Source organism: Squalius cephalus (genome assembly GCF_949319135.1).
Source record: "Squalius cephalus genome assembly, chromosome: 8".
In the NCBI taxonomy this organism is placed as follows: domain Eukaryota; kingdom Metazoa; phylum Chordata; class Actinopteri; order Cypriniformes; family Leuciscidae; genus Squalius; species Squalius cephalus.
Window position 1 is genome coordinate 42,860,497 of NC_137129.1, and position 13,098 is coordinate 42,873,594.

The following is a 13,098-nucleotide window of genomic DNA, read 5'->3' on the forward strand; positions in this document are numbered from 1 at the left end:
TTCATTGTACTTCTGTCTCAATTTCCCTTGCCTTGAGATCCACATAAGTAAAAACTGGCTCATCTTACCCCACTCTCCCCTATATATATATATATATATATATATGCCTGTGTGTATTTTTGTTGTATGAATTAAATATTTTCCTCTTTTTTTCCTGTTCCAAAAATATTAATATGAATGTGTAAATAGTTTATGTCTTGCTGCATTTACAAAGTAAACCGCTTCTCTGTGAAACTGCATCTCAGATTCAGACACAATCAGATCTGAAATCTTCTGCTCAAACTATTGAGATTAGACTGAAATCATCAGAATCAGGGATATTATTCCTACTCATGACCTCACTGTGGATGTGAGGTTTCTGATTATTAAATATATGGAAATGTAGTTATAATCATGTGATTATCTATCCTGGTTTATGATGCCAGAGATTGTTTTAGCAGCTTTCAGCAAATACTTTTTAAAAACAATGTAGTGGGCCTATCTTCACATTAAAAGCAGAGAGTTAAAGTCAATTATATGTGAATGATTCAATAAATAATTCCCAAAAATCATGTCAAATCAAAATCCTCTTCTGACAGCTCAATCTGCACTGAAATGATCACCAGTAGAGGACAATAATGAGCTGTCAGACCTCACCTTATAGGAGGAGCTGATATTCCTACTTGAGCTCATCTTTGGATACTTTTGCTTTTGTTTTTACTGCGCTAAATCATCTTTCTAAACGTGCGGTGGCTTTTTGACACCTGAATATAAGACTGGTTCAGAACTTTTATCATGTAAGTTTTCATGTTTCTAAAAAAGAAAAATCCAGTGTACATTTGTGTTATTATAGTATATAGTTGTGTTTCTGTTTGGGGAAAACTAAAGCTGCTAGCGATGAGGAAATAAGTCGACAAGTTTATAATGAAAATTACTGTGATTATTAACTTGTTACAGAATTTGTAATGCCTGTTCGTGTATTGAGTCTGACTGATCATTTTCAGTATTACACAGGAATCCTTTATAAAACCACAGATTCAGATTATAGTTTGATGTTTTTGATTGGACATTTTTATTATGTAAGATTCACATGTGTTAAATATTCAGACAGAATGAAGTGTGAGTGTTTAGTAATATTTTACAACTCAGGAAAGCATTTTATCTCTTTATAAATTTCTTTGTGATGTGTGTCTGTGTGCCACATAAACCAGCTCTTCTTGTTTCTCAACAGGTTTTTGAATCTTCTGTTTTGCTTTATCTTATTTAGCGGTGAGTACAATTTTCGTTCAGTTTTCAAAACTGCAACAAATTTAGATTTTCACTGCCGGTTGTTCTAGTCAATTGTTTCTCTTTTGCACCGAATGATGATCATGAATTGATCGTGGCATAATACAGTATAATACATCACGCACCTTGAAATTTCTGACTTATCTTTGCAGTTCATCTATTAATAAACAGGAATTCACTACAACTGGCAGTATTTTAGCAGTCAAATCTCTTTGAAATACATTTTTGGATCTTAACCTGTTCATGAATGAAGCCATGTTTGTCAGCTCTGAAAATCGAACAAGACCCAATACTGTCCTAAAAGCTCTTAACTACGGCACCTGTTGGGCAGCAGACAAATATTGTCACTTTTTCCCATTTTGGCCTTTCTCTCTGTTTTGATTTGTCCTGTTTTTTGTTATTATTAGCATATTTGTTAGCGTTGGTTGCAGGCCAGGCAATGATGAGAAAAGTCCAGATTGGCACAGCAATTCTTTAATAAAACAAAAAACTCAAAATAACAATACACTCAGGATAGAAAAACTTTAACAGAACAGCTCAATGACATCTATCGAAGCCGAGACAATGAACAGAGGAAAAAACAACTTAAATACACAGACCAAACCAATCAAAGCAATGAATACTTGGTGTGCCAATCAAACAAACAATGAATAACCATGGAAACAGATGAAAACACAAAATGAACTAAAACATGAATAAAACCCACCCTAAACTGAACATAACCATGAACACCAATGACCAGATTAACCCATGTTGGATCCTGCTCTCATGTCTGTTTACACAATGCTACAGATTTTAGTTTATTTTTATCCTTTATCAAGAACACAATGGCAAAATAAATCATAACTCAAAATAGTAACCTTCATTTTTACTGGCATTTCTTATGCTAAATATTAGAAAAATTTCACCATAAAAAAACAAAAAACAAACAAACACAACACAACAAAAAAATCCAGTTACCTTTCAGTACTGACACTTTGTGTTAAATGATTATTTTTTGCAGAATGTCTATTTGCAGAAACCCCAGCTGTTGTAGGAACCACCCCTACATCTGTGACAGGAGAAAAAGGAGAAAACGCCACCCTGTCATGTGACTTTGAGGCCAGAGACATTTTTAAAATAGTTTTAAACAAATTTTCAAAAGAAATCCTTGATTGTAATAGTGAAAAATGTACGAGTAAAAATGACAGATTATTTAAAAATAGAGCCTGTGACGTCATCATCATGGACCTGAGACTGAGTGATGCTGGGAAATACACTTTAAAAGTCCATTACAATAGTACTGAGACAGTGCTGAATAAGCCAAAAAAGAAGACGTACAATCTTCAAATTCATGGTAAAGTCAAAACTTATCAAACCATCAGCTTTCCTTCAGTAATTGTGTTGGTATTCCATGAATTCCTGTAATCAGAGACTCTGAATATGTCACTAATATTCAGATTATTCATCTTCAATATGGTTTATATAATTATTACATATGTGATAAGTGATTATGGCCTTGACTGACTGACAACATTATAATAATGATTAATGTCTTTGTTTCTCCTCAGAATATGTGAAGATAGGTGGAAAGCTAGTTGATGAGCTGTTGCCCAATGCTGATAAAGTGGAGCATCAGGGTGAAGTCAGCTCAAAGTGGACGGAGGTGTGGAGGAGAGACTACGAGGTTCAGAGTGATGACATCCTTAATAATTTAACTGCAACTGACACTGGAACATACAGAGTTCTGGACTCTAATAATGAAATCTTGATCACAGTCTCAGTCACAGGTGAGAGAAGATCAGTGGATGAGGAGAAATATTTGAGCTGATTTTACAGCTGAGGTTTATTCATCACGATTTGAGCAGCAATTGCTAACTGTTTGAGTAACCTTTGATATTCTCTACAGAATCTGGTACAGAAACAAAGAGGACAGATGATGATTACAAAACTAATGACACTAATGACTCTAATGATCATAGTAAGTAGAACAGGAGGCATTGAGAGCTTTACAAAAACCAGTAAACCGTCAGATTAAAAATAAATAAATAAATAAACCGTGTTCTCTTCCCTCCCTCCGCCTTCCAGCTGCAGTGTATTGGTTCTGGCGTGTTGGACTGCCTGTGATTCTGCTGGTTCTGGTGGTTCTGGTGGGTGTGATTGTCTTTTTTGTCTACAAGAAACACCAGTGTCTGAATAGACGTTACTCGTTGCCGCCGGATCAGAATGAAGGCCTATAATAATCTCTCCTGAGGGCCTGTAATGATCTCTCCTGAGGGCCTATAATAATCTCTCCTGAGGGCCTGTAATAATCTCTCCTGATGGCCTATAATAATCTCTCTTGAGGGCCTGTAATAATCTCTCCTGAGGGCCTGTAATAATCTCTCTTGAGGGCCTGTAATAATCTCTCCTGAGGGCCTATAATAATCTCTCTTGAGGGCCTGTAATAATCTCTCCTGAGGGCCTGTAATAATCTCTCTTGAGGGCCTGTAATAATCTCTCTTGAGGGCCTATAATAATCTCTCCTGAGGGCCTATAATAATCTCTCCTGAGGGCCTGTAATAATCTCTCCTGAGGGCCTGTAATAATCTCTCCTGAGGGCCTATAATAATCTCTCCTGAGGGCCTGTAATAATCTCTCCTGAGGGCCTGTAATAATCTCTCCTGAGGGCCTGTAATAATCTCTCCTGAGGGGCTGTAATAATCTCTCCTGAGGGGCTATAATAATCTCTCCTGAGGGCCTGTAATAATCTCTCCTGAGGGCCTATAATAATCTCTCTTGAGGGCCTGTAATAATCTCTCCTGAGGGCCTGTAATAATCTCTCTTGAGGGCCTGTAATAATCTCTCCTGAGGGCCTATAATAATCTCTCCTGAGGGCCTATAATAATCTCTCCTGAGGGCCTATAATAATCTCTCCTGAGGGCCTGTAATAATCTCTCCTGAGGGCCTGTAATAATCTCTCCTGAGGGCCTATAATAATCTCTCCTGAGGGCCTATAATAATCTCTCCTGAGGGCCTGTAATAATCTCTCCTGAGGGCCTGTAATAATCTCTCCTGAGGGCCTGTAATAATCTCTCCTGAGGGTCTGTAATAATCTCTCCTGATGGGCTATAATAATCTCTCTTGAGGGCCTATAATAATCTCTCCTGAGGGTCTGTAATAATCTCTCCTGAGGGCCTGTAATAATCTCTCCTGAGGGGCTATAATAATCTCTCCTGAGGGCCTATAATAATCTCTCCTGAGGGCCTGTAATAATCTCTCCTGAAATAATCTCTCTTGAGGGCCTGTAATAATCCTCCTGAGGGCCTATAATAATCTCTCCTGAAGGCCTATAATAATCTCTCCTGAAGGCCTATAATAATCTCTCCTGAGGGTCTGTAATAATCTCTCCCGAGGGCCTATAATAATCTCTCCTGAGGGCCTATAATAATCTCTCCTGAGGGCCCGTAATAATCTCTCCTGAAGGCCTATAATAATCTCTCCTGAGGGTCTGTAATAATCTCTCCTAAGGGTCTGTAATAATCTCTCCTGAGGACCTATAATAATCTCTCCTGAGGGCCTATAATAATCTCTCCTGAGGGTCTGTAATAATCTCTCCTGAGGGCCTGTAATAATCTCTCCTGAGGGCCTATAATAATTTCTCCTGAGGGCCTGTAATAATCTCTCCTGAGGGCCTATAATAATCTCTCCTGAGGGTCTGTAATAATCTCTCTTGAGGGCCTATAATAATCTCTCCTGAGGGTCTGTAATAATCTCTCTTGAGGGTCTATAATAATCTCTCCTGAGGGCCTGAGGGAGACTTCTAATTCACCTTCAGAGTAGGGATGGGACGATTACCGGTTTTACTATAAACCACGATAAAATGTACTGACGGTTAGTAATATCGTTTAAAATTTAATTATCATTAAAACCATGTTTGATTATCGCGATTTTAGATCCTGTTCAGCCAGCAACAGTCTGACGCAGGCGCAGCGCGCAATGTTGTTGTTTTTTTATTCAAGAAGGAATTGCGGAAGACAGTGACCGTGCTCGGTAGATTTTTCAGCCTTTTAAGAGAACCAATTCTGAGGTGTGGTCATATTTTGGCTTTAACAAAAGTCCAGAGGGAAACTTAATCGAGGATGGTCACCCTGTCAGCAGAACATGCACAAGAAAAAGTCGCTGCAATATCACAAATCAAAGTGGAAGTAAAAACAACGGTCAGAAGTAGAGCGGTCATCTTCCTCTTTGCGTGAGCAATCTTCTCACTCTCACTGTGCATGCGTGCTCACATAAAAACAGCATGCATACAATAACGTACGCCATAGACCAACGCTACTTTTGCGTCATCAAAGGGTAACACCCCTTTTTGTGGGAAAACAAACGGATTCCCCTGAGAACAGAACTCGCTCAACAGACACGATCACGAATTCTGTTTACTTCGGTAGCTAACTGAAGAACAAAAATAACATGCCCAAAAGTTGTTGCGTGGTGAGCTGCACCTCAAATGTTTTTAAAAACCCTGGTTTAAAATTTATACCTTTACCATGCCGAATAAAACAAGCGGAAAGAAGAATGTTATGGCTTCAGGCGATAAAGAGGGAAGCACCAGATGGAGGGTTATGGGACCCAAAGACCCCTCACACATATGTATGTGGGAAACATTTCATAACGGGTAAGCCGATTATTTCATTAATTCAACCCCCCAAACTATCTGTATTTAACATGAAGTAGTGTACTTGCTAGTTACTGGCTTTAATTTCGTTACCATACCAACTAAGCCAGTTAGTGCTAGATAGCATCTAGCTATGGCTAGGTAGCTAGGATACCGCCTAGGGTGTATTTATAGGGTGAGTTTTTATACTATATGCATGTACTGAAACGGTATTTTACAATGTTAAACCAATTCCAGGAAGCCATGTTAAAGAACCCCTGCACCCGGATTTTGTGCCCACAATATTTCCTCACCGTACTGTGGCAGACCCAAACCAGAAATTAAATAGGTATAAACACGCCAGGAAACGTGAGCAGACGTCACCCCTTCTCAAACGCAAGGTGGCAAAAACGACTGCTGTGAGCCCAGATCTACCTACAAGTAAGTTTAATGACATGCACTCGTTGAGATTGTATTAAGATGGTCAGGCTAAAGCTGGATTGGGGTTAGATGTGCGGGCTAAAGCAACTTCTTCTCGTTAGTTCTCGATGAAGACCATAGCCCAGTTGACAACGATGATGCTGACGATGTCCCTGATGAAATGCGTGAGTCAAGGAACTGCCTGTCATCTTATTCTGTGGAGGGAAATGATGGAAAGTGCCAAAAGATGACTGGACTCAGCTGGACAATGTTTTTGAGCCTATTTACATTTCTTAAAGGGACACTCCACCCATTTGCATTAAGCTTTGCATTGTTAGAAACCCAGTCATACTATTGAATGGTCGTGCAACACTCTCTCATTTTCCCCTGAGACGGGAGAAATCCGTTATTTACCTCTTACACTTCCTCCTACAATGACGCAAAAATCGTCATTTTGCGTCATTGTCGGAGGAAGTGTAAGAGGGGGGGATTTCTGTTGAGACTACAAGCACTAGTTCCTCATCTTTCCCAGGGGGCGGGAACCGCTCACGCTACAGACCTATTACAGATCAGTGGGTGGGACTTTACTCTCTGAAACTGAAAGCAATATCCTCCATCTTGTTTGAAGCTAAGCTAACAGGCGCTGTGGAGACAGATGTAAAGTAATGACAATAGCGGAGGAGAGTACTCAATATGATATAGAAGTTGATGATTTCGGAAGTCTGATGCTTGAATCAGATGTTTGTGGCTACCTTTACAAGCCGCATTATAGCGAAGAGCAGCCGAGGCAGAAGACCTGCCTGCCGCGGACGAGGAGCCCGGACTGGCTCGAGTTAGGGCGGACTGGTGGCGCCAGTGATCTCACTATGCAACTACGAACACAGAGATAGAGTCCGTCTGCAGCAAAGAATTTCAACGATGACAATTTCTCCTGGACGAATCTCTGAATCAGACGAGGACACGGACGTTTGTGTTGAGAACTATCCTAGTTTCGCACCGCATATGTTCTGACTGAACATCCAGGTACCATGCAATAATTCACCTTTTCGAAAGAAATACAAACGAGGAGTAATGCACTAATGAGTTCGCCAACTAACTAGACATTTTGTGTGAATGTGAAATGAATTTCAAGCTCTGGTGGTAGCTAGCCTTGTAGACGGAAGAGTGATTTCTCTTATAGGCAGATATGCGCTGTTCTGGATTAGTGGGAGTGGCTTGCGGAGCTGTGCAATGTGGTGCATTGTGGGAGTTGTTGTCTTTCATACAAATGCGTCCTGAAGTTATTTTTTGTCTTTCCTCGGTCACGAAGGCACCAAATTCAAAATTTATTTTACATTTCCACTACATATATGACCCACTTTAAATAAAAAACAATGTTCAAATGGGTGGAATGCCCCTTTAACCAGTTCGTGAAGAGGCGAGGCTACATCTCCCTTCCGCCGCGGGACCAGCTGTTTATTACACTGATAAAACTACGTCAGAACCCATCTTTTTTTCTTAAGTCACATTCTGAAAATGCCTCAAACAACTGTCAGGCAAATTTTTATCCGATGGCTTGACCTGATGTATGGAAAAATGTCTTTTTTAGTTCACTGGCCTGATAGGGAATGTTTTTCAATGATACTGTACCTCCAGAAATGAAGGCCCAGTTCCCACGACTCACAGCAATCATAGAATGTTTTGAAATCAGGACAGAGTACCCCAACAACCTTAAAGCTAGGTGAGTGTCACAAGAAATGTCTTTACACACTCTCACATCCCATATTGAAATAAAAGACTAGATGTCATTTGCTATTATGTATCCGTTCTTAGAGCAAAATCATACTCTAACTACAAGAAATGGACAACAGTGAAATATTTAATATAGCATGCAGTCCATCTGGCAGCATTACATTTTTGTCAAATGGATGGGGAGGAAGGGCCTCTGATGTGCATATTGTTCGACAGTCAGGATTCCTGTCCTCAGTGTACCATTCTCCAGGTGATCAGGTAAAATTGGAATTACGTGTATCTCAACTAACCACATTCATGTAATTTGATTAGAGTGTCATGTCACCCCACCCTCTGGTGAGAAAGCAGAACAAAGTAGATACAATGCAATATTATGGCGGATTTTTTTAATCTATAGATATTGGCAGACAGGGGGTTTACACTCCAGGATGACTTTGCCCTCCTCGGTGTCGAGCTGCTAACACCATTCACAAAAGGGAGGAAGCAGTTACCTGGGAGAGAGGTGGAAATGTCTCGTAGGAAGTCAAACATCCGGATTCATATTGGTAAGTAAATTATTATTTTATTATTGTAATGATTATTGTAATGCCGTTTTATTTGAAAAGTCAATTTACAAAAGCGCTCCTTTTTTGTTGTTGTCGTCCTTACAGAGCGGGTGATTGGTGTGCTGAAAGGTCGCTTTCACATCCTTGACGGTCCACTCCCTCGCTGTCTGGTTCAGTCTGCACGGGACAAAAACCAAGGGCAAGCAACAGTTGACAAACTTGTAAATGTTTGTGCAGCACTTGTAAACATGGCACATGGGATACTGGAACAGCTTGATGCTAGAGAGAGGTAAGCGGCTGCTTATATACTCAGGCTGTTGATTGAAAGATTAGATGGGCTCACTCCTCCCTAACTTGCGTTTAGGAACTTCATTTATTTAAAAAAGATTATTATTTTTCTCACCTCACTTTGTAGCACTGTTGTCATCAATCGTGGGTGGATGTGTTTTGCCCAAAATCTGCTGATCACGTCCACCATTCCGTGAATTAATTCATCATCTTTTAAGATTCTAAAGATGGTGGTCTGCTGTGGGGTCCAAGTAATAAAGTCTGCATACTGTGCAGCACACACAAACATTTGCAGCTGAACCTTTGGCAAGGAGGAAAGGGGAAAGGGAGTATTATTAAAATGTGCCTACAGTATTTGTTAAAGGTGGGGTATGTGATTTGCAAAACGGCCGGCAGATTTTGAAAATACACAACTCAAATGGTCCTACCTTCTTTCCTTTGACTCCACCCATTCAAAGAAAAATGGACATGGATGGGGGGAGGGGGGATGGTACGACCGTTTGATTGACGCACTTACTGTCCAATGATTCTAGGTGGTCTTGGAAATGATTGGCTGGAGTTTTTCAAGTCCTGCCCGTTCCACAGATGATTCAATTGCTTAATTTTTATTTCAGTGCTTCTAACTCAGTGGCTGTAAGTGGGTTAGGAATAGGATTTCAAGTGATTTTGAAAAAATGGCCAAAAAAAGAGAATTACATACCCCACCTTTAAAGAATGTCACAATTCTGTTGACAGCTACTGATTTATTTGTGTATAGCTTTGCCTTTGCAGAGTAAACTGTACCTGAGTGTAGTAAGCATGGTTGGGCTTCAAAGAAAACAATGTGTAAAGGTGCCCTTTCTCATCATCTGTCCAGCTAACTGACTGCTGACCTGCCCACTTATACGGACACTTTGCCTCCACCACACCCTTGCCGCAACAATCACATGACACATAGGCATCACATGATACACCAAAGTATGGTCTTTCATGGCTGATTCTAAAGCCTGATCTGTCCACTCTTAATCCTTCATGCACTTTGCATACATCTTCAGTTGCCAATATGTTGGTAGATAATTGGTCAGTGGCTGGGCCAATGCCCAGTGCATATTTGTAGGTCTCAAGGGCATGTTTTTCATTGTCTCTTCCCCACTTAAGTTAAGGACTATTTATGCTTTTAGCCTCTGACATGATTGTTCTGATTACAGTGTTTGAGGGTTTCTCTTGATTAGTGTGAAGAACAGTGTGAGCAAACGAGCTGGTGATTCTTCCTACTCGGTGCCTGCGCCAGGCCTTACAGGCTGCCTGCATTACAGTCTCTGCCTCCACTCTGTCTGCCTCTTCCTTGGTAAAGGTTAGTGTTTCAAACCACGAGGAGTGGTGTGGTGTGGAGCCTGCATATTTACTGAAAGTACTCAGCACCACAGGACATTCACCTGTCTCGTGTAGCATTTGTAAAAATTGTGCCTGTTGGCTTGCTGAGGCTTTGGGGATGGGTCTTTTGACCTTACCTATGACTCTCCTGCCTCTGCCTCCAAAATCTATTGAGCGGATTTCTGATGGCTCAACTTTTTTTGTAGAAACAGCATTCCATTGGCAGGCTACACTGCAAAAAATGCTTTCTTAATTAGTATTTTTGTTTTGTTTCCAGTCCAAATATCTAAAAATTCTTAAATCAAGAAGCATTTACTAGAGAAGTAAAATGACATAAGAAATTCTATTTTGTTTTAAGATAAAAAGAAAGTAATTTAAGTAATTTTTGCTTAAAACAAGCAAAATTATCTGCCAATGGGGTAAGAAAATAATCTTGTTTTCCATTTGAATTAAGATTTTTTTTCTTGTTTTCCATTCGAATTTTTTTCTTACCCCATGCCTTTTTCCTTGGTATGGTGTCACGTTTTTGGTAAGTAATACAAAGCAAGTTTACAAAGCAAGAATACAGTAACTGCAAAATAGGGGTAAAATATCAAATTAAATATGAGGATTGATATATACAAAGAATAAGCTAATATAAAGTAACAAAACAGCCACATGTCCAATGATCTACCTACAACTACTTAGGCTGGATGACAGGATAACTTTAAAGTCATTTTTCTCAGTTCTGCACTCTGCGTAGTTACTGCCTTTTTGCTTTGTAGGGCAGTACAGTATGGATCGCTTACCCTGCCATGCAGTCGCAGTGAGCTGCTCTAACTTTGCCACTATTTTCCACAGCTACCCAGGAGTTGTGGGGCTTGTTAGTCACCCTCCAAGAAGGTTTAACACTGCTTTTAAAAACAAAGCACTTGTCTGTTTTTATGTGTAAAACAGCCTGGACCCAACCACTGACGAAAAACTTATGGGCCTCGAGGGACCTTTTGTTTTTCATTGTTTCCGATGTGTACAGGCCTGTCAGACACAAACAGTGACATTGTTTATCATTTCTGGCTATAGTGGTGTCTGCTTATCTTAAGATTAGCACTAGGCCTATATGACTTTTTGACGACCACTGCTCTGGGCTATATGTAACAACACGAATGGCAGTAGATCAAGCCTTCTAGGCTAGATAGGATAGCGTAATGTCACAACATCCAATTTGACAGCCCCATACATACATAACGTACATTGGTGCCATACATATTTTGCCGTACACTGTAAACCTTTTTACAACTTTCAAAGTCCTAGCACTTTCTAGACACAAGCAGAAACCAGCCAAGTCCACTTTAGTCCTAGCCTGCCACTATTTCAACTGTAAAATCAGTTAACAGCCAAGGTAACGTGCCTAGTGAGAGCTAACTTAATCACGTAGCTCCTAGCAGCTTCGTCTTTCTAACTAGTATCTAGCTAGTCGACAACAAAACTATGTCAATAGCTTAAATCAAGTGAAATATGATCCAAGTAAACCACCGACTCCTCTTGACATGGCCTCATCGTCTAGTTTGTCATACTGTGAGTGTGTTAATGACAAAAAAAAGGCTACTTACTTGGTGATTCCACGAGATAGTGGTTGATGTCTGAATAGTCCATATTTGGCCACTGCGTGGGGTCATTAATCCAGTTTTCGACCATTTCAAAGGGACACCTCTGTAACCCAGTATCCAGTAGCTTCTTTAAATACCGCTCACGGTCCTCGGTCGGCAAAGAGAGTGTGTATGTTTGTGCCATTTTTGCTATCAAGAAACTTTGCAGATCTAAAGCGAGTTCTGTTCTCAAGGGAATCCGTTTGTTTTCCCCCAAAAAGGGGCGTTACCCTTCGATGACGCAAAAGTAGCGTTGGTCTATAGAAGAATCTTAAAGGCACATCAACATTCATGTAATGAACACTACTTAACACTAGGTGGCCGTTACAATGGATGTGCGTGGTGTTTTAATGCGTTGCTATTGACGACCGTCATTATAATGCATAGAGCTGCTTGTTTTATTTGTTGTTTGTTGATTTTCAAATATAAAACTTGTTGAAATGTCTTCAGTGTGATCATCAACTCTTTTTGAACACTTCATCTCGTTTTAACAAAACCGTGATAATATTGATAATCGCGATAATTTTGGTCACTATAATCTTGATATTAAATTTTCATACCGTCCCATACCTACTTCAGAGTCAACAGAACCGCACAGGATTCAGTCAACATACTGAATATCTGCAGCTGGAGGTGTGCGACACAGACATCCCAACCCGCCCACACTGACAATTGATTGGTTGATTTACCGAAACAGGCCAATCAGATGCTCTCTATCTTACATGCGCTTCATGAGGTACACACGCACACTAGCACACACACGCAAGGTCTCTCGCTCTCTTTCACTCTCTGCCGTGCGCGCGCTACACGGTTTGGAACACAGTCTCTGGGTGTTTCTCAATATGCGTTCTTCAGCGATCTTGCGTCCTTGTGTTCTCGTTTTTACGTCATCATTAACCGTCAAAGTTTAGACCCAATTCTCAAGAACGTAAGTACAGAGGACGCATGAAAGAACCCGGATGTGTTCTTGATACCGAGGATGCATCGAATGCAGACTTGAGCTAGTACTCGCCTGGTGTCCCAGAAGTCATTGCGTCCTTCCGAGTTCGTTCTTCCAAGGAAGCTTGGCAAGACCGGTCTCCACGAGAACACAAGTCCGTTCTCTGCGTTCTTGGAATTGAGAAACAGCCTCTGTCTCCCATGTGCGCTCTTGCTCGCTTGCTCTAGATTCCAGGAGATTTTAACTCATTTGCAATATGCGGGAGACTCCCGGAACTTCCGGGAGACTTGGGATGTCTATATCATAATTATTGTTTAA

The 13,098-nt window shown here is 40.4% G+C and overlaps 2 protein-coding genes across 3 annotated transcripts in view; both read left to right on the forward strand.

Annotated features, from left to right (window-relative positions):
- Window positions 1-2,481: 2,481 nt before the first annotated feature.
- Window positions 2,482-13,098, forward strand: part of LOC307163352 (uncharacterized protein) — a gene marked incomplete at its 3' end in the record, with an annotated part of 222,469 nt that continues 211,852 nt past the window's right edge. The window contains exons 1-2 of the mRNA XM_079879384.1: window positions 2,482-2,602; window positions 2,817-3,035. Of these exons, the coding sequence (XP_079735510.1) occupies window positions 2,491-2,602; window positions 2,817-3,035 (331 nt within the window). The 5' untranslated portion in view covers window positions 2,482-2,490. The remainder of the gene's footprint in view (window positions 2,603-2,816; window positions 3,036-13,098) is intronic.
- The window catches only part of LOC307163720 (uncharacterized protein), a 29,195-nt gene continuing 24,030 nt past the window's right edge, over window positions 7,934-13,098 (forward strand). The window contains exons 1-5 of one of the 2 annotated variants that reach the window (XM_079879933.1): window positions 7,934-8,018; window positions 8,111-8,287; window positions 8,427-8,574; window positions 8,680-8,863; window positions 10,074-10,195. In XM_079879933.1, the coding sequence (XP_079736059.1) occupies window positions 8,138-8,287; window positions 8,427-8,574; window positions 8,680-8,863; window positions 10,074-10,195 (604 nt within the window). In that variant the 5' untranslated portion in view covers window positions 7,934-8,018; window positions 8,111-8,137. The remainder of the gene's footprint in view (window positions 8,019-8,110; window positions 8,288-8,426; window positions 8,575-8,679; window positions 8,864-10,073; window positions 10,196-13,098) is intronic. The other variant, XM_079879934.1, reaches the window with a different exon arrangement.